Below are 21307 nucleotides of genomic sequence, written 5' to 3' on the forward strand. Positions count from 1 at the left end.
AAAATATAGTACCTATATTATGTCGTACCTAATAAACGTTGATTGATACGAACATGTTACTTAACGCCTGCTTTTATCAAAAAATCCATTTTTTTTTCGATGAACCCTCTTTTTACCCCAAACTGTTTTGAATCACCCCGGGAGAGATAACACACCCCATTTGTTTTTCGACCCATGACTACAACATAATAAGAAACATCCTAAGGTCTTAAAACTCAGGCATTTCGCGAACACTGGGTCATAATAGCCACTCGTGGTAACGGACCAAGGATAATAACGTTTGAAGTTCAACAGGCATCTTTAAGCATACACTATAATAGCAACTATATGTTGATGTATTTTTGACCACATTAAATGATTTTGGAAAAAACTTTGTGTCTAAACCAAAGTTTCCAGACCATTATTTTAATGGTGTCATTTTAACAGCAAAAACTACAATAATTACAAAATGGCTAAAAAATAATAGTATTTTTTTTAGGTGGGTGAGTGGGTTAATAAAGAAGGAAAAAAATTTAAAAAAGAAGATACCCAAAGGTTTTCCAAAAAGTTTCATATACTCATAATTTAGAACATTTATATTTCACTAACTCAAATCCTGTCGCAGTATTATCAAGTCGTCGTTACTAAATTTATTAACTGAGAAATTCAACGGCATATTTTTTATTTACTAATTTTTAATTTAATTTAAACATTTCAAACGATGGGCATTTATTGGCAACGCTCAGGACTTGGCTATTTTTGAGTCTTTGCCGATCCAGTTTATTCGTACAAATATTTATAATATTATGATTATGGTTACGGTCAAGGGCAGTGTTGTAATAATATGTTATGACACTTTTCGTCGTGTTTAATTGCTTGAATAATATTGTTTTACTAAAAATGTTTAAGTGATTAAAGAAAACACATTCAAATGTTTAATATAATATCATATGATACATGATTTTTAAAATTAAAGATTTTTTAAGAATTGATTATAACAGACGATAAGTCATACATTTTAACAAGTCAAGCCTTGATATTATAGATTCTGTGCAATATAAAAAAACGTGTTGGTTTTCCATTGGTGTTTATTTTTATTATATTTTTCTATACACGAATTTCGAAGTGTTTCAACTGTTTCAAGTAGCACCTTTATGTACCTATAGAAAAACTAGTGTATAGTATATTATAGTATCTTGAAGAGGTCATTTTTCTCAGTTTCTTTAAGTTATATAAAAAAAACCCCGTCAACAATCGTCGGACAATTTTTTTAAAGAAATGTCGGCAAGCGTGATTTTAATCGATTTCCGCTCAGATTCGTTTATTGAATGCAATGATTTATTATTCTTTTCAAATTTAATGTCACACCTGTGTCGAAATACCGCCGAGGAGAGTGACTATGTAGTCAGCTAATATTTTAATTTTTATATTTTATGTCTGTTTACATTATGATATTGGTTTATTAATTCTCTTTGTAATAAATTATGACAAAATGTCTGTAAATGTCATTTAATTTAACTAGCCGTTTCATAATAAAACATTTATAAAATGAAAACGATGGATCATATATTATATTTTGCTCATCTAAAGAGCATTTTAAAATTTAATATTTTAACGATTTTACGGTATACAATAATATATACATCTGACAAACAGTATTTTGCACATTTTATCTGCTATAGTATTAATACACAATTCATAATTTTTTTAAGTCAACAGTCACGCATGACTTACTATATAAATTGTGTCAACAATTATGAAAAAATCGTAATTTCATATAATGATAACCTATATAATAATAAATATATATCATGTATAATAAAGTATGCACTTGCATGGTCAACACAACTAAAAAAGCAAGTAAATTCACATTTTATGTACCTACTTAAATTTATGTGGCGACGCAAAGAGAGATTTTTCAAACGAATTTAAGTTTTTTCGAATTTCGATGTAGGCACCTCTAATTATTATGTATACATAGTGACGAGTGCACATAACGTCATGATTTCTGTTGTGTTTGGCACATGATGTAATTCTCAAAACAACAACTAACATTTATGTATAAATCACGTGCAACATTCTGTGGCATTCCTGGCGTTCAGGTTAAACGAGCTGTAGTAGACCTAAGACTTTATTTTTAACATGCACCGCTTTTCAGGACACCACCGCCACCACATGCGGGGATGGGGGAGGGGGGCAAGGTGGGCGGGTAAAACAAATCTTTTTCGGTTAATTTTGATTTACAAGCATCAAGCCATTTCATTACGAAAGAGCCGCGCGTCATTAACGATCTATATATAATAAAACATATACCTATACATAATATATAATGATACGTACATATATACTATATGAATATTAATTTCTTGTTTTCATTTTTTTTTTCTTCACTCCATCCACATCTCTCCGCTGATACGGCGTGGTTTGAAAATAAATGTGTGATTCATGTCTCCTCGTCCTGCAGGACACTTTTCACGACGGTTAATGGCCGACGCGTTATGGTCTGAATACTTCACAACGCCATATAGTGGTATACCTATATATGATCGCTTTCGTATATGAGGATTTAGATGTATCCGGTAAATGTCGGAAGTTACATGGAAAAAATATGTTTACGGCGGTAAAAGACCGTGGACATGAAAGGGATCAAAATCTTATTCAACAAATCCCTTTCACAACAGACGAACGTTGTCTGAAATAAAATAATTTTCATGATAGTTATTTAATAATTAGTAAACATAATAATAATAATTTATTACATACTTAGAAAAAAAAAAATAATAATCAAACCATAAGAATGAGAGTGTGTTTTCAAAACTTAATTGATATTGGGTACAAAAAGTTTAGGTAAGTATAGTTTTTAGTTTTCACAATAGAAAAACAATTTTAAAATAATTGAGTCATAAGAAAACGAGAGAAGATTTTAAAATGCTTTGTTGTACGAAAACATGGTTATTGTTATTAATTTATATTTTATAAGCATATAAACGATAGAGCCCAAAACTATGTACGTATAACATGCATAATAATTAGTAATACATACTTATAGTAATTAATTGTACAGTTTTAATATAGAATTAGCATAAAAAATTAACAAATAGCTTACAACATTCAACTCTGAACAGCTAGACCTATAGCTTTTTTTTTTAAATTTATTTAAACATAAAAATATTGAAAACTTATCGAACATTGGAGACAACGTTTAAGAGGCACATGAGGATAATTGTATGATAGTAATGATACAGAGAATAGGAAATTTGACGAAGTTCTAGAGCGTTTTTGATAATATTGTTAGTCGGGTATAGGATTCTAAATTGTTACCTGTGCCAATAACTCAGAACTTTCAATATTTCACCCGACAGGAAATACGACAAGAAAAAATAAATACGATAATTCTGCTATTTTCGTACTGTCAGTTAAGTTGCAAAAAGTTTAAATATGAATAACAGCAGAGTACAGTCTTAAGAGTAGGGACTATGAATTGTATAAATAATAAAGGAAAGCGCCTTAATAACCTTAAAAAAAGGTATGTGGTGTGAGTAGGTACCTACGGATGAAAAGAAACTTCTTCAGGAATCATTCAACCGATAGAATATTTGATTTGTATAGAAATATAATGAAAAAATAATATTTACAATTAAAACTAATTGATAAGGTACTTACCTATTATTATTATACACAGATGAGACAAAGGAAAATTTAAAATTATCTGACTTATTGTGCGAACAACTATGACGGTACGGTTATGAACCCATCGACCTCTAAGTTATAATTTCAAATAAATAAAATGAGATTACAATTTTGCTCTAAAAATTGTTCACAGCCTTACTGGTACACAAAGATTGGTAGACACGGCGACACAATATTTTTCCTTTGTCGACGGGGGCTGTAAACAATAAACATAATTAATTTATAAATGTTTCATTTATAACCATGCAAGTCCATGCATTGAAATATTTTGCAGGGTGACCATTTCTCAAAATTTGTTATGTCGTTAATCGCAGCAGAAAATAATTAACGAAATGCATAATTCCTCAGAAGAAAACAATCGGATTTATAATATTATTATGGTTTTTGTACAAATATGAAGGCTTTTCTTCCACGAAAAAGATTTCATGGAAAAGTAACTTAACGTGACGCCTGTCCCAGCGTCAAGAGTATATCTATAACCGCCGTACAGAAGTTTCGCTTAAAAATGTCTCGTTTACTAATGTTTTTTTTACATAAAAACAACACAAGGTCCTGTGATGAACTCATTGGCAACATTTCTTACTCAAAATCACCGCAAAAAGTTCTAAAATACCATATTCATAGTATTCAAAAATGTTGACGACCCAATGGACAAAAGAGGTTAGAAAATAATTTATTTTAAAGTTTAAATTCAAGCGTTTATTTTGCATTATTAGCGCCTTAGGCTAATAGTTTTTTTTATGCTCCTATACATACACAGGTAGCATATAGTAACCATCTATTCGAATAATCTACGTTTTTTTTCGGCGCCCAGTGTATAATATTGTCTATTACGAGGCTTAATTATTTATTCTATAAATTAATTTGTAGGTACATAAAAAATGTCTCGGTTGCTTAACGTTTTTCATACGTATGCGTTTAGGCCATTGAGTTAAGGCCAAGCCAATACCCATTTGTTGGATAGATTTTTGGTAAACCAGAGCACGGACCAACGAACGAGTTTATTAGAATCCTTAGCTATTTCCTTATACTCATAGTTTACAATCAGCGTGACGTATTATGACCTATATTATGTTAAATAGTATAATAACATTTCATATGGCAGTAAACTATGATAATATAATATAACAACAGTACAACACACATGAATCGGGTACAACACTTCTATACCTTATGCTCACATAGAAGTATGTTTGCTGTTTAAAATAAAGTATCCTATTGTGTTATATTATGCAAATTCGTGATCAAAGAATATTTACGTGTGACACCTATTTAATATTTCTCATTGTATTCCGAAACGCTATCAATAATGTTGCTAAAAAAGAAAACAAATACTAAAATAAGCGATTATGATGAATCAGAATGTCAAGGAGACTGTTGTAGATTTGATCAGAATTGTGTTAATCTGATACAAAGTCTTCCGATCAGGAACCCGGGGAACGTGTATAGTGTACTTTATGGGTGGTACCTAATCGTTTTGTTAAATTTTTACGAAAATAAAAGTGAAACCTTAACATGGTTTTCGTCGAGCAAAATTATTATTCAACTACTTAGATTTGCTTACGACATACATTTAGATTACTTTGGTCGTAGCATTTTTGTTTGTCTCAATAAAGTCATCAGGACTTATGATTTCTGTAGTCAGACTTACCGAATTAGTTATGTCCATATTATACTTAAGATATTTTTCTATGATCAAAAAATATATTGTCCTTAAGAACAGTAAATATATTATTTTTTACTAAAAAAAAATATTTTTTATACTATACAGTATACATACTTAAAAAAAATTGTATTCAATTGAATACATAATATTATTTTATGGGCGCCATACTATAAGATCGTTGTGTACAATAATATTTAAAATCAATAATATTTCTATATAAGTACACAATGGATTTCATTATGATGTATATTTGTTCAGTTTATTGATTTTTAACCTCACTAACACGCGTTAAATAGCCAGTAGGAAATAGGTAGGTATGTTAAGCGTCGACGGAATTTGATTTCGTCGAAAAAAATATTAAATTGCCTATCTAGAAAGGTCGATGGACGGTGGCGTGTAATGAAAAAACACATAAAAATGTTCGGTATATATACCTACTTCTTGTTTTATAGGTTTTCTCGAGTTCATTTGAAATAATAATAATAATAATAATAATAATGATGATAATAATAATAATAATAAAAAAAAACACACTGTTTTAGCTTGGGCTACTTCGGGTAAATAGAGATTTGTGCGCGCGTGTTTGTGCAAGACGTGGCTGCGACGGGTAGGTGGAGAGTTTCCGACGGCGGGACCGATGCCAGAAATAGATTACAGTTTATACGTGCAGGTGGCCCTGCGCACGATAATGAACGCCACCGCACTTTATTCTCTTCTGCTCGGTTTTGTGACCAAGGAGAAAAAATATAATATAATATATGAAATAGTAGTAAATAACCCTTTACTTACTCACTTACAGCAGTGTAATGTTCTTGGAAAAATAATATAGGAAATACTGCAAGATGTGAACTGGAGAAATGTAAGGAAGTAACGCATTTGACAGCTGAAGTAATTTCATGGTGCTCATATTAAAATTATAGTTGACGGGGCAGGCATACGTCACATTTCGTAATAAAATGGACAGTCCTAATCGGAATTGGGTCAGGGAAATTCCAGGATAAATTGTTTTTGATTTTATACTGATCGAACTACATTTTAAATTTATAAATCACTCACACACACACACACACACACACACACGTCACATTGTCACAAAGGCTATCGGTTAAAATATATAATAATTGACGTCAGCGTAAGTTTCGAACGTGCTCAAATTTGGTAGTTGATAGGTAGCTGTTTGTATGGTATTACTATTTTTACTATTTTATAACGCGTACCGTTTTTATCGACAGTTAAACGCTGTAGGCATGTACATGCATTTAAAAATAACAATTATCTTTTAATTTATAAAATAGATACATTTTAAAATAAAACAATTATTCATTATTTTTTGCATTAAATACTCACTGTACTTATTGTTATTCGTTTAAACTAAAACAAATCAAAAATATATAGGTATTAAGATGTTTCATTTAGATATTTATAATTATTTTACTTACTCATAAAAAAAAAATATTTTTAAAAAAAAAAAGAAGTAAAAACAATTATAATGATCTGAAAGTTACAGGTTGACATGGTAGCTTTAATCAGAATATTATTTATTAGACTTTTAATAATTATTACTGATTTAAATATATCTTAAATAATTTTTAACAACATTATCCCTCTCAAAAAGTGACAGACTGCTTTTAATTTTCATTTAAAACATTAAGGGAACCAACCTAAAAATGTAAATAATTTTATTCAAATACCATCGATTTCATTGGAAAGTGATTATTTTATTTATTTTTGTATTTTATGATTTGACGTTACTTTGATAATTAGTATAATTATTAGGATGGAATTAAATTGATTAATAGAAACAATGTCACGAATGTCTACCATTAATAGAATAATTAGTTTATAACTTAATAAGGGATCTTATTAATTTCCAATATTTATTAGTTATATATATATATATATACTATACATTTCTTAAAAATGTCATTAAAATAAACTAAAATGACATAATTGAATGATGTCAAATATTTTTCTTCTCAATTCATGTTAAATTTAAAGAACGGTTGTTAATATTTTTAATGTTTCGTATTACACATTATATATATTATATCAAAATAATTTTGAGCCATTAAAACTTTTACAGTGCCTGCAAAAATATATTAATAACCACAGATAACTTAAAACTTCATTTATTTAATAATGTTAACGAGTTTTTGAATAATTTATTTTTAATCTTCAATAATTCAATTCTAATACATATCTTGAATTGCTGAATATAAAAATACTACATTATATTCTTGCTACTTGGATAACCAAAATTTTAATGAAGAGGTTTAAACCGAAAATATAAAAACAATGTAAACAGTTTAAGTCAACTAAATTATGGAAAAAAACGTCAAATTTTATAATATTATAATTTATATGTTAATTTTTACATCGTCTGTGCACTTGTTTCATTTTTTTACACAATTTTTATATGATTTCTAAATAATTTTCATACAATTACATTATCTTATAAATTGTTTCAGTTCAAGTATTATTATGTATCTATATTAATATCATCATCATTACATTTGTTATGAAATTAAGTTATATTATATGATAAAAAACCTGACCAATCATTTCTAAGGTCGGATGTGATTGAAATATTAAACCTACATAGAAGAACGATCAATATTATAATAATCACGGCTGAAATTTGTAACAACAACTATCTTATATACTGTATATTATAAATATAATTGTGCGAATTTATTTTTGTACCGAAAAGTTTTGTGAAGTCTGTGTGGACATAATGCATAGCATTCCATAGTACATTCGTTGTAAATGTAGTGTTTTTTCCACTTTCTCTGCTCTTGTTGAATTCTAATGATTTAGGATAAAGGATGCCATTATCTTCTCAAAGTAATCGTCCGGTCCACTGGAAATCGCATGCAATATTATATGGTCACGACGTTAATACTTCTGGCTACTGCAGAGTTGGTCTAAGTACTTAAGCGCCACTGAACACACACACACACACACACACACACACAAACTAGGCACTAGCAAATATGAATATATCAATGCACATATATATGTAAAGTGTTTACACAAACACTGCAGGGTGCAAAACAACAAACACAACATTCTTTCATTAATCACAAGGCGGTTTTGTTTGAATTCGCTTGTGCACGATCACCGGGGTCGATCATTAAAATTCGATGCGCAATGTCGGGGCTCTCCACTCTCCGCCACTATTTTCCCAATCTCCTACCCCTTCTTGACGGCTGCCTGAAATTTATGGTAATCGGCTTACGGACATGGCCACCGCTGCTCCCCATAACCCGATGTGCTGGATCCTCGTCCTCTTTTTCCCTCCCGTTCTCCACACCACTCATCCGCCTTGCACCGTCGAACCTTCCACCCCTCCTCCACCCAAACCCTCTACCCACCCCACCCAATTTCTCTAGAGCCTACATAACTACTTTGGTTTATAAAACTCGACCAGCGCACTCTGTTACATTTACATACATACTTATAATACGGGCAAAGAGGTTTACAATGTTCCCGAACGGCTCTGAGGCATATACGAGTAGAACGAGATAACTGCCGATGATTTTCTATTAATTATAACGATAATTTAATAAGCGTTTATTAAATTCCAGGAATAATTAGAGTGTATAATAACGAATACGTTTAATATGCTTATATTACTTAATTTGAATACAACGATAATAATTCGGTGTGTGTAAGCAATTTGGTTATTATATAAATTATAAGTTATAACATAATTCGTTTATTCTTTACTTCATATTCGTGTAGGAACCAATGATCATAGTATAATGAGGTATGCCATATACTTCCACTGTCCATTACTAAACAATGACTTTGATGCTGATGGTATAGGAATAATGAACAATAATAATGTTGTATGTTCACTGCAGGCGATAATACAACTCACTAAGTGAAAATCCAACTCAATTATTGTCAAGTGGACTATATAATTTAACTTTTATTTAATTCTATGTATTTTATCATGATTTTACATTTTTTTACTATGAATATTATAAATTCATAAGTTATAAGTACATCTGCTCCTACTAGTAATGATTCGCCCCCAACATCAACAATTTTATAATGGGTATTTTAAAGTCCAGACATCTAGTTAATTTAAGTATAGCTGTATTTTATACATAAATTTTCCCGTTTTTTAAATGTTTATAGTTGTATTGGTTAAATAAGTTTAATTTTTTGGTTATTGATTATCTTAGACAGTAATAGCTATCGAATAATCACTAAATAATAAGCATCTTGCCAAAACTGAGTTAGATTGGTTAAACAAATTCTCATTACCTAAGCTTTTAGTAGTATAATTTTATCGATAAAATAGATTTTTTTCTGAGATAATCTACAACCATTTAAATATTTTTCTTAACTTTAATAAAGGGAGACGAGTTGATTTTACACACTCTTAGATTAGATGAAAAAATACAAATCCGATGGTATATAAGTAAACTAAAAACATATTATTAATATTATTATATCCAGATAATATGCAAACGAACTAGCAATAAGTATATGTGTATAAAGTATTAAGATAATACGTCACCGTAAGCATGAATCGAGGGGGAAACAGATTTTTAAGCCATCCATTAAAGTGTCATTTTTCCTAGGAATCGTTTCCGTAACATTGCTTGACGTTATCTTCTTTTAAAATTCTGACAAAAATGTCTAAGTAGTGTTAGGCAAAACTTTGTTAATTGTTAATGAGTGGTTATTTGACAATATAAATAGGTTTTAAAGCCGCACAATAATTTGTTGCAACTATTATTAATTACCTTCTATTCGAGCGCGTTAAATAAAAATAAACATTTTTACCGAAATCTAATTATTATTTGGGTGGATAATTGGTTATTTTGTGATATTATTTGTTTTGTTGTCCAATAATTATAATATAAGACCCATTATAACTATTAAAATGATTAGCAAGTGTGTACACCGGAAGTTAATATATTGTATTTTGTGTCTTGAATGGTTTAAATAAAATGATTGATCAAGAATTCCTCCAGTATATATCAATTTATAATAATACAGTATATTGTTTCATTAAAATAGTTCATATACAAACACGTTTAAAGTTTGTTTGTTTATTCTTTGATTCTATTCAAGTTGAAACTAAATACAAATATTTTTCTAATCATCCAAATAATAGTTGGTTTTATGATAATGTTAAAAAATTATTTGTTCGTTATTTTCTTCTGTTTTTTTATTTTATATTTAAAAAATGAAATAGGTGCATATGAACATGAAAAATATTCCTAGCTTATTGAAATTTACAATTATAATGTAAATAATATGTTCTTTTAACTATTTATAACAATAATCATTTTGTTCAATCCCACACAAACGCTAAAAAAGTAAACTTTATGTTTTTGAAATATAGTGTCTTTCGGTCGTGCTTCTTTTAACTCAAATATTACTGCATGAATGAATATTTAGACTAACAAAGGTTCCGAAATGGGTGCCTGTTAGGTCGAAAAAGATGACACAAAAGGGTTTTAATGCGTCTTAACAATTGTAATGGAATATTACCGCTGTGTCTACTAGTAATAAGAACTAGTGCGGTAGTCGGTAGCACGAGCGGGTTGGCAAAGAGTTCATGCAAGTGGAAAAATAAAGAGATGGCTCGCCCACCCCTCCTATCGATCTTGGGAAACATTGCGGCAAGAAACATCATTAGAGTAACGGTTAAAAGACCTTGGTGAAAATATTGTAAGGAAAAAAAGGTATGGAGGGTTGAAAAAAATGGCGGTACCTCATCGTCTGCCTTGCATTTCCACCAGTGAATAGACTTTCCAATTTTCGCGGTTTTTTCATATATATACAATTTAGAAGTCGTATTGACTTTTAAGGACTCTGAGGGTTCCCGCAGTGTTCTAGGAAATACTAATTGTTTTCACATACATATAGATTTCTAAATTAAATTTATCTTACAAATGAGTTTGAAAAAAAAAATAGATTTCCATTATAGTATTAGGTACAATAATAATAATATAATATATTACTATAAGTATCCATATTCATGCTTTGTATCGATGAAGTCTTCCTTAGCTTTCAATGACTTGTTTTCCTACCTTTTTATGTTTTCATAATTACGAACAATTCTAAGGTTCAATGACAAATTACTATTTCAAAACTTGTATTAATTGTTATGTTAACTGCCTAGTTTTGGTTAAAGAATAAAATAAAAGCAATTTTTTTGTTGTATACAACGATGATTAACTATTTAGCTCTTAACTCTAAGTTGTTGTAGACACTGGCATAATTTGTTTCTCAATTGACAAACCAACCCCGAGGGGGTGTCCTTAATTGCGTTACCGTTGCAGGACAAATCGTGACAACTCGAGAAGAGTGGTAAATCTCAATTAAGATTTAAATAATTGAAAAATCATGTAAATTTGTTGGTTTTTTATTTTTACTTTCTGTAAAAGCAATCCTTACTGCAATATTACGAACAGTAAATTAATTGCTATACTTTTAAATAATATGATGTTTGTATTATATATATATTTAAACCAGGTTCGTGAGTTCAATTTGGGGAGTCAACGATGGTTGGAATTTAACTACTCGTGTCATTTTAGAAAACACTCACATACATATATGACCCTTTTATCCGTCTCTTAGCAGTGTGCAACGAATTTAATGACTTGTCTTATCTCATTATTACTGCCAGAGCGTACTCACCCCATTTCCACTCTTCTCCACGTCACTTTAATCTTGTTACTTTCACGAAATTTGAGCCCCTCGAGCGTTTTAAATTAACACAATTGTTTGTGTATCACGTCCACGGTACGAACGTGACGCATTGTGTCGACGGGAAATAGTAGCGTTGCCGCCGGAACAAACAAAAAAAAAAAATGAAAAATAATGAAAAATTACCGCGAACGCGTCAGTTTTTTATTCTCTCAAGCAAAAATTAATCGTCATTTTGTCTGTCAATTAGAACAAACCATCATTATAGTGATTATTGATCGAGGAAAGTGTATTTATGAAGTATTTTTGATTGCCTCATCGTTCTTGAGTATAAAATTACCTAAAACTCTACTGCATTAAAACGAGTAGTATCAACTTAAAACGATATCCATAAATATTAGGAATTGGTGATACGATATCGTACTTATATTTTTTGTAAAGCGTGTAAGAATTTTAGTTATTAAAATATTTCGCTGTAGTTATTTAAATTAAAACACATATAGTTCATTCCGATATTGTTTTTATATATTTAATGGAAAATTAACAAATATTAATTGATTTCAACAATCAATGGGTACTTATAGTTTTTAATCTTATGTGAATACTTTTTTAGAATTTTCTTGAAAAATATTTGCTATAAATTATTATTAATAGACGAGTGCGCAAAAAATTATTTCGAAAGTCTTAAACAAGTGTACAAACAATTATTCAGATACAGTACAATTTTTGAAATAACAAAAAAAAACGTTTATCTCTGTTACTATTTCCGACGAAAGTTCGTCTGCACCTCCTACGATTTTCATAACAACAAACGACCATTCGATATTTTTGTCCTTCACACCGAGACACTAATACACTAGGTAAGAGACGTAGATTTTGGACGTAAGCCGACTACATTCTAAAAACAAAACTACTATTGCTACTTTTTTCATATTTTATTTTTTTTGTCAAACCGAAGTCTGGTCATTCAGGATATACGGTTTCGGTATAATTCGAGTCCCTGTTGGAAATTCTCTGCTCGTCGACAGCAATGTGACAGTTTACGAACTACACACCGAAATACATAGTCGACCTTGGTAAAAAAACAACGAAGAATTTTGAACAGGAAGTCATTTTTAAAATCGGGATTTTTTATTCTTAATTTATTCAACATGTTAATTATATTAACACGGCATGATGTATTTGTATAACGTACACACACGTATGGTTAAGTTATTTTTAACAAGACATAGATAAGAGAGTAGTTTTTTGTTTTCAACATAATTATTCATCGTATTACTATAATACGTCTCGAGACAGTTGAAACCGTTTTTTTTTAAATTAAATAAACTTGTTTTCATTATGTATTTACAGTGTCGTATTAGCAAATCAGGATAAAAAGTATTTCAATAAAATATTAGTATCCAAGAAAGTACATATTATGTAAATAATCAGATATTTAAAATATTATAACCCTATACTGTTTACTTTTAATGTACTATATTTTATATACCTGAGTATATTTGTAAATTAATGTAAATTCATTAACCATTAGTATTGGCCATAGATGACGGGTTTTTGCTTTGAAGACATGGCTGCAGAGAAATGTGATACATAATAATATACCAAATATTATTTGACTATAAAAAAAAAATAACAAGGAGTACAATTTTTCCAATAGTATACCCGCAGTAAATGTTGTCATTAATACATACAAAGTTTATATTATGGTTACACATATGAAGTACACCTAGAACACACTATTATTCAAATCCATGGTTTTTATAGATGTCGATAACGAGATGTATAAAACTGTTGAAGAACCAATTTATTATAATTTGTATGACTACAATAGGTCTGCAGATGGTTTTGTACCTATTATTTTTCCGTATTGTATAGATTAATTCAGTTACTTAAGTTCAACTTTAAATTCCCATTGTTTCTTAATACATGCGTATTTTGCTAAATGTGTAAATTAAAAACTACCATCGCGTATCTTTGAAAAGTTTCTAATTATCAATTCAAAGTTTTCGGTTTCATTCAAATGTATTTCTAAACTTTCCTCCTTAATTACGTTTAAGATGTGTATAGGTGCTTTTGTTTGATTTAAGGTATTGCCTTCTGGTCCTTAACTGTTGGTTAGAAATTAGAAATCATGGTGAAAATCTAACGCGGTGACAAAATGTATTAGTAAAAATAATTTAATATTATATTATAAAACACTTTTTTACATCGGCTGGCTGGTCGTTTAATTGTATTTAAATTACTACACAAAAATCGAGTGAAAGTTTAATGGTTTTATATTAATATTTAATATAGAATTTATAATATATACATACATTAAACATAACAAAATATATTACGTACATCATATTATATACATACAGGTTAAGTCAAGTCTATATTATTATTATATGATATGTACTAGTGCAAATAGTGCAATAGCTATTAGAAATATTGAAATCAGATCCGACCCGTTATTTGTTTTTCTTATCAGTCACTAGATCATGGCTAGGGGCTTTAATTAATTAGCGCATCAGCTTTGCGTTGAATTCTGTGACTGGAAAATGCATTTCGTCCGGATGGCTTGTATTATGTATGATTATACCGATCTTATCTAAAAATAACTATCCAACGGTTGTTCTTGAGTTATACTAGGTCACGTAACCATAGTTACCGAACGTGGTGTATGAACATCATATTATATTATAGTGTGTTTTGGGGCTGGAGGTGTTATCGAGTGTGTAACGGGTCGTGGAAAAAAGTTTGCTCATAAATGTGAAATTACGGTGTGTATGAAATAACTTCGAAACAAATAAAAATCAAAGACGAATTTATCATCTTGTATCCGTACATCCTACACATGCATCGTTAACAAATGCTTTATATCATCGGATTGATGTGTCGACTTACACCGCGGTCGATATAATATACGAGAAAATAATCAATTGAACTCGAATGATTTTTGATTAGAATTTTCAAATTTACAAAACGCGTGTTATTATTAAATATTGAATGTTGATACAACGTTAAGCGTAGTACCACTCACATATATTCGTATCAAACTTATCTAATTTGTTTGAAATATATTTTACAAAAATACATTTCAGATGAATAAAATAATTAAATATAATCAATACTCATGTAAATAATTTGCACTTCGAAAAAAATCCTATCTACATTAAATGTACACAATCATTATATGGATTTAAGTGTCTTACACTACATGATTCATTACACATACATATCATTGAACAATCGTTCTAATTTTATCAAAGTGACAACTTGTGTTGTATACGGTGGTAGATTATGTACAATTAAACGACGTTTTCACAATGTTTTGAATTGAATAATCTGAGAATTTCGTACGGATTCAAAATGGACATGTCGAGACAATATTATTATTATGTAGAGTATGAGTTCTGAAAAAATATACCATTATATATTTAGGTACGTGTTTAATACGCGTAACGTCGAGTAACAATAACTTTGAACGTTTCCCAAGATTTCCTTGTCATAACGAACACATTTTCATTATTTTATTTTTTGTATATACCCCTTATATATATATATAGTATATTGTTTTACGTGCCATTTAAGAATTATATTTTACCCGTCGCCATCGCGGGTGGGTACTTAGCAGTCGTTAAGTGTACATTGCGCGGCGCTTCTACCGCCGCCGTTGTCGTCGCACGCGCGTTAAGTGTTATTGGCGACAGGGCAAATTATCATTATCGTCGTCCACCGCTGCAGGGTAGCTCGATGGTGATGGTCGAGGGGATGGGAGGTGGTGAAGGCGATTTGTAGTGCGGTTGTTTACCATCAGCAAATAAGAACAAAGAAGCCGTGGAAAAAACGCACTTAGGCACGTTCACACCTGTTCACACCGACGAAGAGCGCACGCAATACCTGTTGGACTTGCGTTGGTCTATTTCATAATAATAACAGGGTCTCGAGTGGCGGTGACGGTGGATAGGGACGTGAGTATGAAGAAAGCGGGGTAGGGGTGGGGGTAATGTAAAGAAACAACGCGAAATAGTGGCGGCGGGAGAAGGAGAAAAAAATGTGTGAAAGCAAAAAAGTATACTAATTGAGGTCGTCGTGCAAGTCGAGTGTACTCGTGCTGCACACAGCTATATAGTGTATCTTTTGTTAGCGTTTGTCGGGACGGGATGGTTATGGGTCTCAGGAATTGGAACACTCGATAAAATAAGTATAAAAAGACTACTAGCCACTGACAATAACCCTTCCCGTCAGAACCCTGCATGTCGCGAGAACCTAACAATGTATAATTACCACTCTATTAGACCGTTAGTATTTCAACTCACGTATTATAGGTGCGTATAATAATAATATGTACATACAGACGAAAATAAATGCTCTCATGCCTCTTAAAACTTTTCGGCCTCAGGATCTGAAAGATTTAAGCTATAAACTGTTACAAAAGACCGAAGAACATTTTATCTATTATTCATAATCCCATTTATACAGAACATTTACTTAACCCTCTCTCTGTTTGTACAACTTTCTTATACAGTTTACTGGTATAATTACATTACGTTTAAGACGTTAGACATAAATTACCTAGAATATTGGTGTAAGCGTGTGCAGATATTTTAAGGTATATAAGTTAATAAGGATAGTTTATAGAACGCATCCTACATCCGGCTGGGGTTTACTTTAAGGTTGGGGCATGCATACGGGAGAGGTGGTGGTTTTCGAGACAAAGGCGCCTGAAATTTTATATAGATGGCTAATCGTTTAAATAAATTATCCACACTATGGTGAACGCGTAGTCGCACAACGGTGTTAGGTAATAATAATATTATCGAGTTATCCACATATTATAGTTCAGTGGTAATAAATTTAAATTTAATATTCAATATTATTTTCATCAGCTGTAAAGATTATTCTATTTAGTTCATACACTATACGATTATATTAAATTATACTGAAAGATATTGCATTTATTATATTGTCATCGAAAAGATAATGATTTCTGGCATGATTATGTTTATGAACTAAATGCATGCAGTTAAATTCGACTTGGGAATTGGGATTAATTATTTTTCATTTGCATAATATTTGACTGATATAATATTGAATTACATTAAAATATACCCAATAGGCGTATGCAAAAAAAGATTTTTCAGTGTAGGATTATTAAATATAGGATACAAATATTGCATTTTAAATTCCTCTTAAACTTAAAACAAACTGATCGACATTATATTAGATTACTCATTAGTGAAAACTAAGACAAATCTTATTTTAAACATAATGTACAATTAATTTTTAAATTCTTCAAGTAAACTTATTCGATTTATTAAAAATCTTAATATGGTGGATATGACAATATATTTTTGTAAGTCAGTTACTCAAATTGATTAAGTAGCTATCATGTAATTGTCCCTCTTGTAATTGGCTTGTAAAAATATTGTATTTTTTTAACACATACCAAGTTATTTTAGGCCCTGTTGGTAATAAGTAATTATAACTCATCAATTATAAAATATTCCTGGTTTAAAAATAATAAAGGTGACATGTTATTTTATGGATTCCGCAATTATGAAATACAAATATTTGAGGATGGCTTAAGAAAAATTAGTTGTAAACTCTATGTTTTTAGTAAATATCATTATTATCTGTACTTTTCTTTAATACTTACCTCCTACTGCCATGTTTATTTTATGAGTTTTGTATCATTTATTAAAATATTTATTTATAATATATTTCAGATTGAAGACGATTTAGCAACATATGTTGGCGCCGGTTCCAAGGTGAAAGACATGACGGCTGTAAATACTGTAAGTATTGTAATTACTTTATAAAATAGTAAAATCTATTATTTATGTGAGCATTATTTTATTTTTTGTTTTAACCAATATTTCAAACACACTGAAATTCATGTAGTTTTAACTTAAAAAGAAAAAAACGCCGATCACCAAACAAAATATTTTTTAACAAAGCCTTCACGCATGTTAAAATATTGTAGGTGGCAGTATTTTGTAGTATTTGTGCATATAGAGGTACATAGAAATTTAATTTCTAAAGGCTTTTGAATTTTGTTCGATCATTATTGAGTTATAAATTAGAAAGTCGACCTTAACCACGCCATATTAACTCATTAATTCAATCAAATTAGTATTGTTAGTTCAAGCTATATAAGATTGGAGAAACTAACTTAACTGAGTCGACATACATGTAAGGTACCCCAGAAATGTAATTGGACATAAACTTTCCGGACTACAGTGACGTTATAAATATTAATATCATGCATTCAAGTCATACCATAAAACAAGAATGTACATCCTAGGATTGTTAAAAAAAAAAAAGGTTGCCGAGGTGCTTTTTATGTGAAAGAAAATCTAGTAAAATCAGAAAATGGCTGCATTTGATCTCAGGCAGAGTACTTTTTCATTCTACTAAAAAGCTTAATAAAAATAAATAAATACATAAGAATGGCCAACCGTTATATTATGTAAGTACGCCATTAGTCCAGTAATTTTAAAAAGTCTTTTTTTTAATCGGTCAATTGGGTTACTGCATGGTTTGCATATTATCCATTTATGTGCCTACGGTGTAGGAGGTATTGATTTTATAATTGGGTATGATTTTTAATAATAATAATTTCAAACACAGTTTTTATGGAAAAAAAGAGATGCAAAAGTTACACACTCCAGTCCATTTCACTACCTAATAACTTTTAATGAATTATGAGTGGTTTTACAAAAATAATTTATGTTCCAACTTCAAACTAGAACGTTAAATCATATATTAAGAACATGCCAATTCGAAACTAATTCTCGTTTATTTTTTAAATAAATAATAATTTATTGTTATCAACTACATTGTACAAAAAATACGAAAAGAGTTCAATTATTAAATAAACCGTAATAATAATATTCTCAGTAGTACTATAAATTACGTCAAAATAGATTACTTGGGAAATTAAACTTGTCCAATTCGCCTGCGCTCCAAATCATTGGATTAGGTGATTCAGCCAATCGTAAAACGATTTTCTTTAAATTATTTACCGTTTTTCCAGATTTTAGATAAAATTATTTTTTTTTTAATTTTGTACAAGCTTTTGGAAATCAATAACCACTTGTTTACATAACTAAATAATTATTGTTATTCATATACAAATCAATCGCAAACAATTGTAATACCTATCGTACGAAAAATAAAAATGTTTAAGATATTCAACATTAAATAATTTACAGAACTCTTTATACATGATGTATAGTGTTTTATTATTGCTAAAGGTAATATTTATATGGCCGTGTTATATTTAATAAGATTAACTTCGATTTACCACCTTAATAAATTAATCTTTAGGAGCTGAAACTTAAAGTTAACAACGATCAACAAAAATAAATGAAAATTTCATAATAAAAAAAGCTAAATAGGTAAAATAAAATAAATAAAAAACTACACAGGTATTTTTAGGACCTTTCTTTTGCAAAAAAAAAATTGACTCTATGATTATACGTAAGAAATCATTATGATAAAATGTATCATCCAATTAATAATATTATGTTTTACATTTTTTTCATAATGTAGTTTTATATTTCAAAAGAGTAAGTTTTTCATCAAGTTTGAAGTTAAATTGTTTTTGTTTAGCTAATTGGTAATAGTAAATTTTATTTTTATTTTTATATTGTTTGAAATTTCTATGACTACTTGCATAAATATTCACCAAATTTAAAATGTTAAAATATTAAATTAAAAATCTTGAAATGTTCTTTTCCGTCGATAGTATCCTATAATTAATGCCTAGAATTAATAAAACATTAAAATTTCAATCGTTGAGAATTGTGTTGAAAATTAGTATTTCAAAACTTAAACTAGTTTATAAATGTGAGAATTAATTTAGTGCTTTTGGAATTAGAAAATGTATTCAAAATCGACAGTGAAATAGCCATAAGTAAGTAGGAACTAGGCACATAAAGTATTTTAATTTTATATATTATTATTCCCAACCTAATCTAACCTAAATTAATCTAACCTAACTTACCTTATTATTTTTGATATATGTAGGCCTTTGTAAATACTTTTAAGGTTAAAAATTTACACGAATATTTCTATCAACCAAATTCTTCTTATAACCGTCGACGCAATTATTATATAATATAAAGTTACGAATTTAATAATATGATAACCCTGTGCTCACCCTGGCACTCACTCGACACCATGGCTTACACGATGCGCGCTCCAAAGAATGCCCCCTTTTTCATTATTCAAACACCTTCGGGAGTTCATTTTTTAATATTATGCTAACACGAATAGCGGCGCATCCATTTGCCGAAAATTAGCAGCTCGTCAAATTCCTTGAACCGCGAGAAGGGAGTGATGTCGTCGTTATAATAGAAAATGCCCGACATACTTTCATCATTATTAAATATCTCGAAATCACCTCGAGTGAGGTGCAGCAGCAGCAGCATCAGAATCAGCAGACTTGGCTATATTAATTTTTATATAACGCGTCACTTACTATTATTTTTTTTTCTCTGCTCGCAGACACCACCTCACTGTTTCGAAAAAAATAATACTCGTAATAAGAAGAAGTAAAGAAACACTGCGCCTCCGAATTTTTCACCTCTACGCCAAGTACCTGCCTGCCTATTCACATAAAATTGCATGTAATATTAAGACGTAGGTATATTGTATATACTAATATATAATTGTAGGTATATACGCTCCATGCGATACCGGCTATACTACCCTCTCGACGTTTTTTGCACACCGTTGCAGTGTATATATTATATTATATTATATACTGTGCACACAATAACAACATCTCCGGTGGTAGTTGACACTTAATTTACGAAGGATAATTTCCTCTTCTTTTTCGCTCCGCGCTTCTTATTACCATAATAATAATATCATCATCATCGCGCGGACGCCGGACGGTGCGCGGCGCTGCGTGTTCTCTCCATTATTGTCGGGGGTGAACAATGTATATATAAATATATGTATGTATGTGTGTATGTATGTGTGTGTGTAAAATGTGTACTTATATATATATATATAAGTATATGTATATAGACGAGAGTCGAAAATAACACAATTACCTAACGCGAAACAATGGCTCGCCGCCCGGCAGAGGTGGCGGTGTTTCGGGGTGGCGACGGCGGCGGCCGTGGGGGTGCGTGGCGATGTGGGTGGAAGGGTTCGCCTCGTTGGGGCGGCAGCGGCGGGACAAAGCTCTAGATTGCTTTTTTATCACTCTATATACACGCACAATATACAGCGCGAGTGGTGGAGGATCATCCCTGCCACCGGCACCCCGTCCTTCCGTGGTATATTATGTTC

At 30.4% G+C, this 21307-nt stretch overlaps 1 protein-coding gene across 2 annotated transcripts in view; it reads left to right on the forward strand.

Annotated features, from left to right (window-relative positions):
* Positions 1–21307, forward strand: part of LOC111028193 (serine-rich adhesin for platelets) — a 262409-nt gene that overhangs the window by 14555 nt on the left and 226547 nt on the right. Inside the window, exons 1-2 of one of the 2 annotated variants that reach the window (XM_022306742.1) lie at positions 4191–4329; positions 17728–17796. In XM_022306742.1, coding sequence (XP_022162434.1) covers positions 4303–4329; positions 17728–17796 — 96 coding nt within the window. In that variant the 5' untranslated portion in view covers positions 4191–4302. Of the gene's footprint in view, positions 1–4190; positions 4330–17727; positions 17797–21307 lie in introns of those variants that run through there. The other variant, XM_022306743.1, reaches the window with a different exon arrangement.

The sequence above is a fragment of the Myzus persicae genome, unplaced genomic scaffold (assembly GCF_001856785.1).
Source record: "Myzus persicae strain clone G006 unplaced genomic scaffold, MPER_G0061.0, whole genome shotgun sequence".
NCBI lineage: Eukaryota > Metazoa > Arthropoda > Insecta > Hemiptera > Aphididae > Myzus > Myzus persicae.